Source organism: Cervus canadensis, chromosome 17, assembly GCF_019320065.1.
Source record: "Cervus canadensis isolate Bull #8, Minnesota chromosome 17, ASM1932006v1, whole genome shotgun sequence".
Taxonomy (NCBI): domain Eukaryota; kingdom Metazoa; phylum Chordata; class Mammalia; order Artiodactyla; family Cervidae; genus Cervus; species Cervus canadensis.
Genome location: NC_057402.1, coordinates 34,439,298 through 34,456,048, shown reverse-complemented (window position 1 = coordinate 34,456,048; position 16,751 = coordinate 34,439,298). Strand labels below are relative to the sequence as shown.

The following is a 16,751-nucleotide window of genomic DNA, read 5'->3' as shown; positions in this document are numbered from 1 at the left end:
CCTCCGCTCGCCGCGCGACTTTCCCAGTCGCCCCGCCCCCTCACCCCATTGGCTGCGCGGAAGGCACATACCCAGCCCTGACCAATGAGGTGAGGGAGGTGCGGTAGTGGCCAGGAAAGCTGGTCCCCGGGAAGCTGGAGTCCCTCAGGTGATTCCCTGCTGTGCGCGGCGTGGGGACGATTGGGCCAGAGCGATACAGTGGCCAGAGCCACTCTGTACGCTCTGCTTCCTTCTCATCACCGCGCTGGGTCACCCCGGCCCTAAGTGAAAAAAGGCACATGCGGGAGAGGTGGGACAGCTGCGTTAAGTCTGTTCCCAGCCTGCCGTTCACTACATGTGACCTCGTGTACATTTCTGCTCTTTGGTTTCTTCATCCGCAGAATGAACAAAGTCACTGCCTCACACGTCTGTGGGTTTAGTGTTACATGAGACACTTGAGTACAGAGTGCTTTGCCTCGCTCGTGGTTAGGGCCCAGACCCTGGGCTCCGTTGCCACTGACTGCTCCTCTCTTCTCTCTGGGACCTCATTGCTAGTTACTCAACCTCTCTGTACCTCCCATATCATAAACGTGTAGAGGAGCAAATGAGTTAATTCCTGCAAAGAACTTAAAAGCACACCTGGCTCACACCAGTGTTCAGTAATTGGGACTTTTACAGCCTCCTTATCACTGCCAGCTACACACGTCCCACGTTCTGGGGCACACGTGCAGATTTCCTCTGGGGTACAAACCTGGTAGCAGAATTGCTGAGCCCCACAGCATGTTCATGTTCCACTTTATTAGGAAAAGCCAAAGTGTCTTTCAGAGTTAGGCTGATTTACACTCCCTCAGCAACAGCTCAGACGGTAAAGCATCTGCATACAATGCAGGAGACCCAGGTTCGATACCTGGGTCAGGAAGATCCCCTAGAGAAGGAAACAGCAACCCACTCCAGTATTCATGCCTAGAAAATCCCATGGACCTGGTGGGCTACAGTCCATGGGGTCGCAAAGAGTCGGACACGACTGAGCGACTTCACTTCACTTCAGCAATCTGAGAGCTCCCATAGCTCTCCATCTTGGCCTGGTGTATTTTTTATTTTTATTTTTTGGCCATACTAGGTCTTCCTTGCTGCCGGCGGGCTTTCTCTAGTTGCAGTGATCAGAGGCTACTCTCTTGCTGACTTTTCTTGTTGCAGTGCTCACACTCTTATAGCATAAGGGCTCCATAGTTGTGGAGCAAAGGTCTAATTGTCCCTTAGTGTGTGTACTCTTCCGGGACCAGGGATCAAATGTCCCTTGTTTTGGACCACTGGACCATCAGGGAAGTCCAAGTCCTGGTATTTTAAGACTACAGCTTGTGACAATCTGATGACAGCGAATGTTTTTTCTGTATGTTTCCCTGATCACTGATGTCCAGTCATTTTATTTCCCCTTCTGCAGAACACCTGTTTATGACTTTGCCCCCTCTGCTCAATCTCTTTTTCTCTTTTGTCTTCAGTTCAGTTGCTCAGTCATATCTGACTCTTTGCGACCCCATGAACTGCAGCACACCAGGCTTCACTGTCTATCACCAGCTCCCAAAGCTTGCTCAAACTCATCTCCATCAAGTCAGTGATGCTTTCCAACCATCTCTTCCTGTGTCATCCCCTTCTCCTCCTGCCTTCAATCTTTCCCACCATCAGGGTCTTTCCCAATGAGTCAGTTCTTCACATCAGGTGGCCAAAATATTGGGAGTTTCAGCTTCAGCATCAGTCCTTCCAATGAATATTCAGGGCTGATTTCCTTTTTTTTTTAATTAATTTTTTTAAAAAATTTACTTTAATTGGAGGCTAATTACTTTACAATATTGTGGTGGTTTTTGCCATACATTCACATAAATCAGCCATGGGTGTACTTGTGTTCCCCATCCTGATCCTCCTTCCCATCCCCTTCCCCATCCCAACCCTCAGGGTCATCCCAGTGCACCAGCCCAGAGCACCCTGTCTCATGCATCGAACCTGGACTGGCGATCTATTTCACATATGATAATATACATGTTTCAATGCCATTCTCTCAAATCATCCCACCCTTGCCTTCTCCCAGAGTCCAAAAGTCTGTTCTTTACATCTGTGTCTCTTTTGTGGTCTTGCATATAGGGTCATCGTTCCCATTTTTCTAAATTCCATATATATGCGTTAATATACTGTATTGGTGTTTTTCTTTCTGACTTACTTTGCTCTGTATAAGGGCCTGATTTCCTTTAGAATTGACTGGTTTGATCTTAAGACTGCTTTTGTCTTAATAAACATTTTTAAAAAATTCTGACCACTACTCCTTCGTCAGTTCTGTATTCCAAGTATCTGCTTCCAGTTTGTCTTTTTATGGTATCTTTGGATGAACTTTCTTTTTGGAGGGTCTAGTTTGAAGAACTCGTCTTTTCTCAAGGTCTTAGATATTCTCCTATATCTATATATTTTTTTTCTGTTAAGAGTGGAATGGAACTGCAGGCCTGGTGCCTTATTCTTTCCAGATTCTCCAATTCTAACTGGAGCCGTATTCAGCTTCCACTTCTCCCTCAGTTGCCTCACGTTCACTCCACACTGTTTCTATTTCAGTGTCTTTGGACCATGCTTCTTCTCATCTGGGGCCTCCTCCTGTAACAGGCCCACTCAGTCTCCACGTGGCAGCCCTGTGATGTGCCACAGGAAGTTGTGACGTGTTATCCCAGTTATGGGTTAATAAGTAAAGTACTAAAGGGTCGGTTATTTCTTTCAAAAATTTTTAAAATATCAGTGAGAGGTTCAAGACTGTCCCAATGTCACTCTCACTTTCCAGCACTTCAAAATGGCAGAGAAAGGTCACAGACAGATGAGGTGTATGTTATGGATGGAGGAGGACTATCACAAATCCACCCAGTGCTTTGCCTCTCTGCCCATTTCTCTTCGTTTTGTCAGTACCAGGTTGCACCTGTAGGATGTGCACTGCGCTAGAGAAAAGTGCTGAGCAGCCTGGCTCTAGGCCGAAGTTTCAGTGGCAGTGTCCCAGGGTGTCCACACCTAGAACGTCTCCCGGTTCCAGGTCACCGTGCTAGAAAAGCCTCTTTCTAAGCCTATGCCCTCCTCAAAACATGTCAGTAGTGTCTTGATGCTCAGAGGATAGTGCCCAAACCCCTCAGCCTGGGCTCCACCCTGGCCCCAGCCACACTTTTGTCTACCAGTACTACCCACAGTTCCCAACGCCAGGCCCTTTGATGCCACATGGACCCATTCGTCTGCTTTTCCTCATGTCTTCAGTTGGCGACTTCATTCTTCCTGCTGAAATGTCCACCTCCAGGAAGCCTTCCAGGGATTATCTGCCCATGGGTTCCAATCATGTTTTGTCAAGAGTCGTGTGTGCCTTCCAGACAAGTGTGAGCTCTGTAAGTGTGGGGACTGTACTTACTCAGCAGCAGTTGAAAGAGGGCTCATGGCCCTGTGCCATCTGGGACCCTGACATGATGCCAGGAGTCATGGGTGGTCATGCAGTTATCAGAGGTGCTCAGCTAATACAGAAGACAGGCTGAGAGTAACTGCTTTGGGGAAACAGTGAGTGAGCAGTGAAGAGAAAGTTTAGGAAAAATCAAGGGATCAGAGTAGTTTATTTAGCCCCTTTTATTCGGAAGTCCCTTGCCCTCTTCCTATTACTGTCAAATGAAAGAGCCAAAGCACCTGTGTCCTGCTTGTGTGAAGAGGTAGAGGTTTATTGAAATATAAACATTCGAGAACATGTAAGATAGAAAATAACCACAACATATACAGACACTTGCTGCAAAAGGACTTCTGAGGTATTCATCCACTGCCTAGGCTACCCATGTGCTATCACATTTTTTTTTCCTGGTTAAATACAAGTAAGACGGGGAAGGGGAGGGGACAGAGCGGCCCCGGTCAATGGCTGCCATGTGACCTCAGGGCTGCACCGTCCAGACAGCTCTTCTTGGCCCACGGCCCCATTCTGGGGGCACTGGCTGGCACGCCTACCCTCTGGCTTTCAGGCTGAGACCCTGCTGTTGCCCCTCAGGGCAGCGAGGCCTTGCTGACAGGGTGAGGCTGGGCAAGCTGCCTGGGGAAAGGGAGAGGATCCAACCACCAGGAAGACACAGCACATGGTCCCTGTGTCCTCTGGGTGCAAGGGGCCATCCTTCGCGAACTAAGTCCTGAGAAAGACACATGGGCCAAATGTCTGTGATGCCTTCAAGTGGGCCCAGCGCCAGCCAACCGGGCTCCTCCCTGCCCAGCCCTGTGCCGGCCTGGTGAGGCCAGGAGAGGGTCAGCCCCCAGCACATGGGGCTGTGTGTGTGTGTGTGTGTGTGTGTGTGTGTGTGTGTGTGTGTGTGTGTGAGAGAGACTGTGTGGGCGGCTGGGGGAAGAGAGAGGAGATGCAGTCAGCAACGCTGCAGCTCACCGGGCTGAGATATGTGTTCTGTGCTCAGGTGTCTGATTTCCCTTTCCTTTCCTAGCCAGACTGAGCGTGGGGCGCGTGCGGACTTGGGTCCACCTCGGCCTCCCACCGCTACCGCCGGATGATGTCACAGTGGGCGGGGTTCCTGAGAACACTTCGGAGCGAACCTGACGGAGAGGTGAGCCGTGTGTGAGAATCACTTCTTCTTTATGACACAGGAGCAGCCTGTTTCACCCCAGCGTCCAAGAGGAGACAGAGCTCTCTCAGCATCTCCTCATCTTCTGGGGCAGCTCGACCCCTGCAGTGTCCATGGCCTGCGCCATGGCCTGAGGTGGGAACGCTGAGTGAAGGGGAGACGCCCTGATCCTAGCCCAGTGAGGGACTGCACTACTCTGGTGGGAAATGGGTCAAGGGCCATCCTGACAACCAGTGTGGCTTCAGGACCCAACCTGTGTGAGAGGGGTCCCTCCGTCCCAATCCTCCCACCGCTGTGATCCCTGAGTCATCTCTCCCGCAGCCTCCCCCTCCTCCTCACTGGGGGGAATCTTAGGGAAGGGCCAAAGGGGCTGGGGTACCAAACCATCTGCTCGGCTTTGGGGGAGATCTGCTTTCATTTCTTTGGTGCTACAGTAACAACAATAAAAATTTTAAAGTAAAAAAAAACACAAAAGTCAGCAAACACATATAAAAAAGATTTCAGAGATGCAAATACTTCCTGAAGAATCAAACATCAACAATTACAAATCTGAGGTATTTCAATGAACCTGACACTGGCAGGTTTGGGGATGTAGGGGCTGAGATGGCCCCCCGCCGAGAAGAGGAGGGGCCTGAGGGACAAGCGGGCTGTTTCCTGGGAGAGCTGGCCAACAGGGATGAATGGGGGGGGCGGGTGGTGTGAGGTCTGGGCGGGTCAGAAAAGGGCCAGTGGAGTGGGTGCCAGGGTCTGCTTGGGCTGCCCCCGGGGCTCTGCCTCTGCCTTGGCAGATGCCCAGCAGGTCCTGGGTCCTGAGGACTGCCCTTATCAGGCCTTGCTTGGAACCATTAAAAGGGGATACGGGGCCCTGAGGACTGCTTCAAGACATGAATTTGAGGGACCCACACTCCACGAACCAAACATGGTAGGCAAGGTGGACTGGGAGGACCCCATCCCATGCTCAGCAGAGAAGGGCCACAGAGGTGTGCTCTTGGCTCCAAGCAGCCCCACATGGGAGTTAAAGATGGGGGAGCTGAGCAGGGGATGAGACCAGTGATGCTGGAGTCACAGCAGAAGGCAGGGGGAGAGAAATAAATTAAAGGGGAAGGGGTGTGGAGGGCCTTCAGCCCTGTGTCAGCTTACAGATTGTCGATACACTGTGCCCGGGATGGGAGGGGGCCCGGGAGCCCTGGAGCAAGCGGGACGCCCAGACCCTGCCCAGTTCTCCAGGACGATCCCTGATTGGACAACGCTGCCCTGTCAGGCCCCTCCAGCCTCTCCCTGCCTCTAGAGTACAGCAGGACCTGATGGAGCCTGGGCAGACGGACATGTCCAAACCCTCAACATCTGGCCAAATGGTGTCTGATGTGGGCTCCGTGAGATGAGGTAAATTCTGTGCATCAACTTCCGCCGCTCTCGAAGGGAGAGTGGGGAGTGGGGAGCTGGGTCCTGCCCCTCAGAGGGACCAGCTGGTGGAGGGCTCTGCACTGGGGGTGCCCCGGGATGAGGTAGGACTCGGTGAGCAGTGAGAACTGCTGCTGCTGCTGGAGCTGCTGCCGATGCTCTGCGGGGCGGATCCTGTGATGAGGTGGACTGCGGGTTTCTGGGCAAACAGCACACCTGAGTGAGCGGGGAGGGGAGAAGGCAGTGTGAGCAGACGGGGAGAGCAGGGATGCGTGCAGGGGTTCAGTCCCTCACCACATCACTCCTACCTAACCGGGTGAGGCTCCAGGCTGGAGGGTGCACTGGGTGCCCACACTGCCCTGCCGGCAGGTGCGTCTAAGCTGCTGAGGGGCAGTCATTTGGCTGAAAGGCCCCAAAGGCTCTAAGGGAAGTGCTCCCAGACCATGTTTGGGAAGAACAGAGATGAACCCGTCAAAGAAAGGAGCCTGTGCTTAGGAAGACTGTAATGGCAGACACATCTAACTTATGCATGCGTGTATGCTAAGTTGCTTCAGTGGTGTCCGACCCAGTGAAGACCCTCGGTGACCCTATGGACTGTAGCCCACCAGGCTCCTCTGTCCATGGGATTCTCCAGGCAAGATTACGGAGGGGGGGTAGCCATGCCCTCCTCCAGGGCATCTTCCAGACCCAGGATCGAACCTACATTTCTTAGGTCTCCTGCATTGGCAGGCGGGTTCTTTACCACTAGTGCCACCTGGGAAGCCCCAATTTAGTTTACAATACAACGTTAAAGGCATGGATGGAGTTGATTATGATTCTTTACATTCAATGACTTCTTTTAATTAACGAGTCAACCATTGGTCAAAAAAGGGTTAGACAAGGGGTCTCTCTGACTCGGTCACAGGTGGAGGGGGGCCTGCCATCCTGTTAGCAGTCCTCAGGCCTCCTCATCCAGAACTACTCTACCTTTGGAACTTTGAGACAACATGAAAGGCCCACCCCCTGGGAAGGTGTCCAGACAGGAGGGGGGCGAGGGGGCCCTGCAGGGAGCCGCACTGAGTCTGGCTGCCAGCCTGTACCTCCCTTACCTGCGTAAGTGGTACCATCGATGTCCACAGACATGCTGATGCTCCCAATGCTGCTTGTGGTTAGGTTCAGTGCTGCCGCTGAGGCCTCTGCTCTGTCCTCTGCTAGGGACAAGGGAGACAGCAGGCCCAGTCAAGCCCTTGGGCATTTCTGTCATCCCCTCTGAGGCCTGGCCACCCTCCCACCCTGGCCGCAGCAGGCTGAGGTCTCCCAGAGTTAGAAAGCACCTGTGTAACCTTCTCCCAGTGTAAGGTCTGGCAGGAGACCCAGGCTGGTCAATATCCTATCGCTTGCTTTCTCCACTGACCCACTTCAATTCCCCGGCTCGCTCTGCTCTCAGAGAAGAGGGGTCACATTGGGAAGGAGGCTGACCTCAGCTCACAGCTGTGTACTGACCCGTCTGGTGCGATTCAACAAACCCTGAGCACCCATTATCCACCGGGGGTGGGGGGGGAAGGGCCCAGGTTGAGGGGAGGGGTTGGAGTCAGAGATCACTAAGACCAGCCCCATCCACTGAGGACTCGCCTGGCTTCCTCCTCCCCTTTACTAGACTGGGAGGTCCTCAAGGAGGGCGTCTGCCTGTCCAGCCCCTGGCACTCCCTCTCAATCTGAGCCATCCACGGCCTGGCACACGAGGCCTCTGCCTGGCCCACCAGAGACTCTCCGTTCCTGATGTCGAGAGCCAAGAATTCTTCCAGATGAGCTGCTTCATCTATTAGCCTCTGGCCTGTGCATGACCAGGGGCAGCTGGCCTGAGTGGGGAACAGGGCAGAACCCTGCTGTCTGAGCCACCATCTCCAGTTTCCTTGGGCTCCTCGCCACGGGAGAGTGGGACAGGAAGGGGCTGCCTGGGAACATGCACAGCTCCCTTCACACCTGATTTTCCCCCAACACAAGCCTGCTCATGTTTGTTCTGAGACAGAGTCATGAATGGCAAAGAAATGTGTGAGGGGGAAAGGGGAGAAACAGGAATGAGGGGTGTGGGGTGTGTGGCTGCAGGGATGAGAAGGTGGGGCATCTGAAAAATGTGGAGGGCAAGGGACAGATGTCAATTATGCTGCCAAACTTGTATTTCCTCCTCCCTTCCCTCCTGAGGGCCACTGGCTGCTGGCCTGAGGCAGCTCCGGCCCCTTGCTGGGCCTCGGGAGTGGGGCGCAGTCTTTCTTCCAGGTGGTGGGGCGGTGGGGGGAAGGGCGAGCCCTTTAACTGAGACAGATCAAAAGGCAGGAGTGGACGGGGAAGACCCTGCAACTGGCCCTGAAGGTCTCCGGCTCCTCCTCCTTGAACAACTGCTTTTCCTTTTTGCTACAGAACAGAGCACGCCTGAGGAACTGCAGGCACCCTGGAAAATGACCTCAGCTTGGTGAACTGAGGTCTCCGTGGCCACTGAACCCCCAGGTGACCCCCTAGCCTCTAGATCCTTCTGCGGACCGGGTGAGAGGGATGGGGGCAGAACCTGGAGGGCCCCCCCCAGTCCCCGGACATGAGCCCGCCCAGAATGGAGCCGGCCGCTGCTCACCCCTGCCATTGATCCTGATCTTCATGGGCAGCTGCCGAGCCATGTGGAACAAGTTGCGCTGGAAAGCCTGCTGCACCAGGCGCTGCTCCTCCTCTGACAGCCTGGACACCTTCTTCTCAGGAGGCTCCCCCGACTCTAGCCGCTCCCGCAGCTGCTCCAGCGTGGCCGTCCGGGTACTGGCCTGCTGGCCGGCCAAGGTCACAGGCACAGCCAGGCGATTTGGCACGGGCACGGTGGTCACTGGGACTCCATCACCTGACAAAGGCACCAGAGCTGGACCCAGCCCACAAGCCGCCCTCCCACCTGAGTCTTGGGCCCGGGGAGTTGGTGCCCCTTCTCCCCCGGGAGCCCTGCAGACCTTTCCTGAGAGGAGCTGCCGGGGACAGTCGCGAGCCGCCGGCACTGGTGCCACCACTGGAGCCCAGCCCAAGGATGGGGAAACGGATCTTGGGTGGGGAGAGGAGGGCAGGGGCCCCGGCAGCCGCGGTGGGTGAGTAGCCAAAGAGGGAGGAACTATAGCTGGGCCGCCGGCCCTCCCTCCTGTTGCCGTCAATGGCTGCCTGCAGCTCGGCCGGGGAGCTCAAGGCTTTCTTCTCGCACTCGTAGGCATAGAGATATTTCATATACCTGGATGGAGGAAAGGAAGGAAGGAAGGAAGGATCACCCAAAATGCAGTGTCAGGACTGCCCAGTGTAAGCCGATGATCCTCTGCAAGGGGCCTCTGTGGGGCAGGCTCTGTCCTCTAGGATGAAGCAGCACAACCTGGTGAACTCGGTGGGAGAGGAACCATCAGGATAGCAGGACGCCCCAGCCCAGGCCCCCTAACTGCACCCAGGGCTAAATGCGGCTGGAAATGGAGTCACGGCTCATCAGGGAAACGGCTATCATGACTAATGTTTCGGGTTTGTGTGGCACCTTTCCAGTACCCTGGGAGAAAGGAGAAATGCCACGTTTTGCAATGTCTTTCTGGCTCCTTGATCTCCTAACCATTCTGAGTCAGCTGTTCAGACAGGCGCAACTCTTCCTGTTGTGTGTAGGCCTAGAAGTGCCGTCTCGCTTCGTGTCAGATGCCCCAAGAAAGCAGTTCTCTACCTAAGAACCTTGGGAGAAAGATGGCTCTGCTGGCTGTCGCTCTGTTCCCAACTTCTGCAGGAACCGTTTCATTGGATAAGACCCTTCTAACTTTTCAACAAGGCCTTATAAATGCCACCCAAGCCACACACAGCTGATCCTTCTGTCTTCTTCACAGAGCAATATCCTGAGTTCCCAAAGAACAGATTCCCCTCTGGCCCCCATTCTTCAATGCTCCCCCTGCTCCTGCCACCCTTATAATTAACTCAAATGGGTACAAAAACAGGTCACCAATCCCAGCAGAGGCTTGCCTGCTTTCCTCTGAGTAAGCTGAATGTCAAGTAGAAAGAGTCAGGCTTAGCGTAGGGGTACTGTGTAGGAGATGATGTCTTGGAAAGGTTGTGGACTTCAGAGACAGAAGTCCAGCTATGAACCTCAGCCTGCTTACTAGCTGATACGGCCCTGACCAAACGATCTAGGCTCTGAGACTTAGTTCTTGTTATCGGGAAAACAGGGACAAAACCTACTTGGTGGGACTGCCGGTGAAATGGAATGAATGAAATGAAACAAAACGGAAAGGTGAAGCAACAGCACACAGGACACGCCTGAGAAAAGGCGCTCAGGTTTACTCAGGTGACCGAGGGATTCATCTCAGAAAGCTCCTGGCTCTTTCAGGCATTCCGCCCGTCTTGCTCACTACACGGTGGAATTTCCTTCCTTCCCTGCCTCAAGGTTAATTCCCTCTCACAAGCCTCAGCCTCCTTTCTGTAGGGTGCGGGCCACTCACTGGGTCCTCAGGGTGAAGGCGGCGCTGGTGATGGACGTGGGCAGGTTCAAGCCTTTAGTGATCTCTCTCCAGATCTTCTTGTTGATGATCTCCACCAGGCCCCCCTTCTCCGTCACCAGCTTATACAGCATGTACAGGTCCAGGATCTGCTTGGCCATGATGGGGATTCGGTTGATGGGGGTCCCTGCAATGGTATAAGGAGAGAAACACAGGGCTAGGTCATTTTCAGGCAGAGAAAGAAGACATCTGTGCATGCCCACCTTTGACTGAGTTGGAAATATGTTCACAAATCTGCTCAGAAGTGTAATTTGAGTCAAACTCCCAAAGCCTGGAAGCTATCAGGCTAGCTGCCAGGTCTCCTTGGGAAGAACAGAAAGACAGGTTCAACTCACAGGCTTCATGGCCTTGGGTAAATCACATGGCCTCTCTGGGTCTGTTCCCCGCTGTAAATAAGAGAGCCAGACTACATGACTTCAAAGATTTTATTTTTTTGCTAGCAATATGACTCCTAATAATTTGGCAACTCAGTCCTCTAGAGCCTTCAGAAGTCATTCGGCTGCCTCCCCAGTGAACTAACTCTTTCCTGACCCCTGCACAGGGGAGGGCGGGTCCCACCGTCCACCTGGACAGCTCCCGTGCTTCTCTTCTGCAGCTCTCAGCGCCGTTTATAACTGTGCTTTAATTTCTCTGCATACTGCCTTGTTTTCTCCTCATCTCTTCTCCTGCTGCAGGATAGAGAAATGGGTTTTTTTTCTCTCCTGTGTCCCCACCATGTCAAAGGAGCTGCTGGGCACACAGGTCTCCAAGGGGATGAAAAGCCACTCAACAATTCTCTCCCCACTAATCACTCCACCCTCTCCCTGGCCTCTGAAAGAGGGAGGGTCAGAGCTGCTTCCGCCCTCTGGCCCCAAAGGGAAGTGACAGGAGTCAGGGACTTGATTAGGAAACCTGGCCCGGAGCAGGAAGGCCCACTAATGAGCACCCAGGGACGGCAGGGAGGGCGGGGCCAGGCTCCTTTCTTGGGCAGCCGGGATGCTCGTCAGGAGGCGTGATGGATGACTGTCATTTGGCAGCCCCGGGATTAATGATCTGGAGGTCAGAGGGGAGAATTCCAGTGGGAAGGGTCACCGTCCGGGGCACAGTATGAGACTTGTTGCCTTTTGATGGCAAGTCCTTTTACTGTACACCGGCTGCTCCTCCTCTGCCTTGCCACCAACCCCCAGACCCCCTCCCACCCCCACTCCGGCCTGCTGCGGTCTCACTGACTGCCTGGTGGACGTCAGGCCAGCTTGATTAGAGAAGGGCTGTTTGTTTCAGCTCCTCCTGCTTCTTTCCCCTCAAGGAATGGCATTTTCATCTCAGTCCCAGCACACTGCCCTCACTCTTTTTATAGGGTAATTCAAGCCAGAGTGGACTGAAGGGTCCCACGGTTATGCGGAAGCAGCAGTGTGAGTGCAAACACATGGCATTGCTGTGGTGGTCCCAGGCCCCTTTCCTCAGTGTAGGAGGGAGCTAGAGGTCTTGAAGACCTTTGTCCTGACAAAGGCCATGGAGTTAAATTCAAAGGATCACTGGTAAAATGTTAGAGAACTGCTGGCCTGCCCCTAAGACACAACAGCGCACACACTGGTTAACTTCTCCCTGAGCTGTTCTGGACAGCAGACTTCATTCCTGTCATAAGCACAGAAGTCTCAGGCAACAAAACTGGTCTCCCAGCAGAACAGGGCTAAGGTCTCCCTCCTCTGCAGCCAATGGCCTTGCCTTGAGAGTCTGGGAGGACCACTTCCGAGGTTCCCTCCCACAGGACCCCGAAGCTCTCAATTCCAGAAGCTTCTGGAACATCTTTACACATGACCCATTCACTTCCAGGTCAGATGTTCACACTCAGCTCCCCTTCATCCACTAGGCGAGCTCCCTTTTCCCATCCCTGCCTCTTCATCCAGCAACACCATTGCTCTGAGAGGCCTTAGGCAGGAACCTCACAAGGAGACTGCTCCTCTTCTCTCTCCTCCACCTTTAATTTGTCTGGAGGCTCACCGATTCCTCCTCTGAGGCACCTTTCAAAGCTCACTTGCTCTCTACAGCCATCACCCTGGGCCAGGCCCTCACTGGCTCCCCATTAGATGCCCCAGCAACCTTGAATCCACACGCTCAACCTGCATGCTACTGCCAGACAATCTGATGAAAACACCACTTTCACCCCATTACTCACTTCCTAGTTTAAAAAACCCACAATGACTCTTATTGCCAACCCAGCCCACCTCACGTGTTCAATATCATGACTCAGGTTCCCGAACACTCCTTAGAAGATTGTGCATGTGTTATTTGCTGACTTGTGTCTGACTCTTTGCGACCCCATGGACTATAGCTCACCAGGCTCCTCTGTCCATGGAATTCTCCAGGCAAGAATACTAGAGTGGGTTGCATTCCCTCCCCCAGGGGATCTCCCCAACCCAGGGATTGAACCTTGGTCTCCTGCATTGCAGGCAGCTTCTTTACCATCTAAGCCACCAGGGATGCCCCAACTTAGAAGATTATGTATGATGTGTTTCAAGCACATCCCAATAACTTACTCTCACTCAATCAGCTGGGTCTGCTCACCCTCACCCCACAACCCAACTTCTTTCTCCTCTATTTTTTGGGTTTTACTCTTCCTCTTCATCAACTCTAAAATCATGTGCCCAAATCCTTCTTATACAGGCCTTCAATGTTCGCTCTCTCCAGGAATAATTTTCTAACTACCTTGGTTCGAATGTATTTCTTTCCTCTTTGAATTTCTATTATAACCACTACAAGTTCCACAAATAATTACACATATTTCACTTATGCTCATCTGGTATCCCAGGAGGATTGTAAGCTCCATGAAAGCAGGGACTCTTTTTTCCTTCATCATGTCTTGAATATTATAAAGTTTAATAAGTGAAACTACCATGTAGATTAAACAAACAATGGGCTTCTCAGAGTCAAAGCAACCAGCTCTGTGCTAACCCAACGGGGAATATTAAATGCATTTTCTTCCTGTCAGCAGTGTGCCCGCCCGGGTCTGTCACTATCTGTAAGTGTCTAATGCTGACAGCCCTGAAGAGAAGTCATCCTCTCTTCTCGGATACTGGCAGGTTCATGAGTGTCACGACCTTTATTAAACAGACTAGGGAAGTGAGGACTCTAGCGGTTCAGCCCTTGGCGTCTGAGTCCTACATTAAGAGGAGCAGCAGCATGGGAATGGCTGGAGAGCTGGAGATTTTGAGGAGGTAAAGAAACCATGAAGTCCTTCAGTGGGGCCACAGAGAAGGGGAGACAAGTGTTAAAGCGGTGAAGGTGGCTGGGTCTGAGATGTACACAGAACAGGCATGGCTGAGTGAGTGACCACCAAGCTGGGCTTGCCCAGATGAGGGTGTGCCGTCCTTCAGAAATGTCTCCTTAGAGAGCCTGCTACCACATGGCTTTGGAACTCCACTTGCAAATAGCTTTCAGAGTTTATATTATTTTCATTTGATTCTCTCCAAGGTGGTAGACCTTCAAATATAAGGTCTTGGGGTACAGATAAGGCCCTGGATTGCTGTCAGAGGTAAGTAAAACACAGGATTGCTGTGTTTTACTTTTAGAAACAGTCATTCAAGGAAACAAGCCAGGAAAATAGGACAAAGTAAGCAGGCGGTTTATACTGATTTTGTGTGAAGATGAGGTGTGGCCATAAAGCATGACAGATTTCCTCGTGTGGCTCAAACTGCCTCTGAAGGCAACTCCCCAGGGAGGAATTATAGATTCCCTCAAAGCAGTCACTGGACTAAATGTCTAGTCATTCGAGATGACTTCTTTCAAAGACAACAACATCATAGATGTGGAAATGTCATTAAAAATTCGCCTCTTTATAGTCACATAGCAAGTGACTGCATTAGGCTGGGAGTTGCTCAGGGGCATGGGAAACAGGTGGAAACGGGCAGATACAGGACCTGAGAAGATGAATTAGGAGCAAAGTGGCATTCTGAGTCCCCAGAGTGACCTCTCCTCTACACCAGGGCTGCTCGGCCACCCAGCCCCACTCTGGGCACGCGGGGGTCACGATTTCTCTCAGAGGGGCCCCTACTGCCTGGCCAGGCACCACAGTTCCAGGAATCGGCGGGTAAGAGGAACAGGTGTTTTCCTCCTCATGGATGGCCCTCCACAAAACCCCTAAAAGTAGCGTCCAGAGCAGGTGGGCCCCTCAGTCCCACCAGAAACAAAGCTGACCGTATCCTGCAAGCCAACTTTAGATGACATCATGGCTTTCTCACATTAAGCAGCCAATCCGGACACAAAACCTGCCCTGGCTTTGATTATTTCGACAACTGAGAGACAAGCAGGGTCCTCAGGCCAGTCTGGCTCTGGGGTCTGCCCTGTACTTGGTGGGCCTAGTAGCCATCTCCTGTGTCCCAAGGAGACTCAACTACGAAAAGAGGGGGAGAAGACCTATAGCTGAGTTTCCCTCCCTGAACAAGAAAAAAACCCAAAAACATCATACTGGGGGGTGGGGGTGGGGGATTGACATATTCTAGGCCTCAGTTTCCCTGTCTGGCTGAAGCAGGGAATTTGGACTAGATGACTTCCAGCTCTAAAGTCCTATGAGTCTAGGAATAAAAACTCGAAGTTCAAGTCCATAAGCAATGCCTCTTCCCCCAGCCTTGGGAGGAAATGGGGGACATTTTGGCCTACCCTGTGGAATGGATTACATTATACTCTAAAGAGCCTCTTCACCTGAGAGACAGCAGGCCTCAGTCCCCAATAAAAGCCAAAGCAACCTGCAGAGAGCCAGGAAGGAGGCCAGCAGCCACTGCAGAGCACTCTCTGCAGTGGTCACCAGCATTGGCCCTGCAGGGGGCCGAATCCCCGCACCCCCCCACCCTGTTACACCTCCCAGAGAGGGCGGGAGCATGTTGCGGGAAACCCTGTGGGCTGTCAGTCACTGCTATCAAAGCAGGAGCTTGGATTGAGGGTAATTAATCATGGTCCCTCTGACAGCAATCCAGGGCCTTATCTGTACCCCAAGAAATGCCGCTGGTCTCCAGTTCCCTCCTCAATAAAGGAGACTGACAGTTCCAACAAAGAGGCCCCTTATCAGATTTCAGCCAGGGAGCCTGACGCAGCCCTAGGGAGATGCGGAAAAGGCTTTTATGAGGCTGGGACCCAGGGAAGCTGTTGGGGGCTCCGGGGGCTTTAACCCTTGGAGGTGGGAATGCCGCTGGGCACTGGCACTGGTGCTGCTATCCGGAGCCCTCAGCCCTCAGCGCAGACGGAGCCAAACAAAACCTGCTCCGGTCCTTGGCTCGCCTCCCTGCTGAGCCTGTGGAGACACAGCAGAGTAGGGGTGAGAGCAGAGCGGGGAGATGGTCTCCTTGAGCATGGTGGGCATGTTAGGGGAGGACCACTTCCTCCCCACTACAGAGAGTGGGCACATTCCAGGGATGACCAGAAGTAATCAGGGGCAGGGACCCAGGACGGAGCTGCCCCAGGACAGAAGGCGCATGGCTGCCTTCCTGCCTACTGGTCAGGGGTGAGAGCCCAGGACCCAGGGCGTGGCCCTGCCCAGGACCCTCGCTGCTTTTCCTGACTTTGAACAAGATCATTAATCATTTCCACAGCATGTCAAGAGAGCTGGGAGCCTGGAGGAGTTAAGTCCCCAGTTAAGCGGGAACGCAGAGGGGCAGGCAAGCCTCCTGCTGCATATTAATTCCTGCCCAGCTCTAGCCTTGCTCCCCAAGAACAAGTAGGGGAATCACTGGTGGTGTTCTCCCCCTGACTTGCTAATGTAGAAACTATTTCCCACTGGGAAACTAGGCAGCAGGGTGAGGTGGTGTGCCATGTAGTGTGGAGCTGACTGTTCTACCAGTCAGGGCCGAGCAAGGATGTGCGGATATCCGGATACTGGTCCTACACGTACCCTTCAGCCCTCTACCACGATCTCTCACTGAGGAGGCCTGCCTGACACAAGGCCTAGTGCCTAGAACCTAGATGAGTATCTTAAGGATACAGCACACCAGATCTTTTTTGCTGTGTACACCCCACTATCCGTTGCTCACAGCAAAATACAGAACATTTCCAGCACTCCAGAAAACTCTTCCATTATCCTTCCCAATCAATACCTACTCCCCACCCCACTCAGAGGTAATCATTATCCTGTATCACTATAGGTGATTTTCTTGAACTTTACACAAACCAAAGAATGCAGTATACGTAGTTTTCTGGGAATGGCTTCCTGTGTTACACATTAGGCCTGTGAGAGCCATCCAGCTGTGTACAACAGTAATTCATTCTTTGT

The 16,751-nt window shown here is 52.9% G+C and overlaps 1 protein-coding gene across 2 annotated transcripts in view; it reads right to left on the bottom strand.

Annotated features, from left to right (window-relative positions):
* Positions 1–3,671: 3,671 nt before the first annotated feature.
* Positions 3,672–16,751, bottom strand: part of ARID3B (AT-rich interaction domain 3B) — a 50,653-nt gene continuing 37,573 nt past the window's right edge. Inside the window, exons 5-9 of one of the 2 annotated variants that reach the window (XM_043490321.1) lie at positions 10,457–10,640; positions 8,957–9,225; positions 8,599–8,853; positions 7,082–7,183; positions 3,672–6,209 (exon numbers count right to left, since the gene is read on the bottom strand). In XM_043490321.1, the coding sequence (XP_043346256.1) occupies positions 6,046–6,209; positions 7,082–7,183; positions 8,599–8,853; positions 8,957–9,225; positions 10,457–10,640 (974 nt within the window). In that variant the 3' untranslated portion in view covers positions 3,672–6,045. The remainder of the gene's footprint in view (positions 6,210–7,081; positions 7,184–8,598; positions 8,854–8,956; positions 9,226–10,456; positions 10,641–16,751) is intronic. The other variant, XM_043490322.1, reaches the window with a different exon arrangement.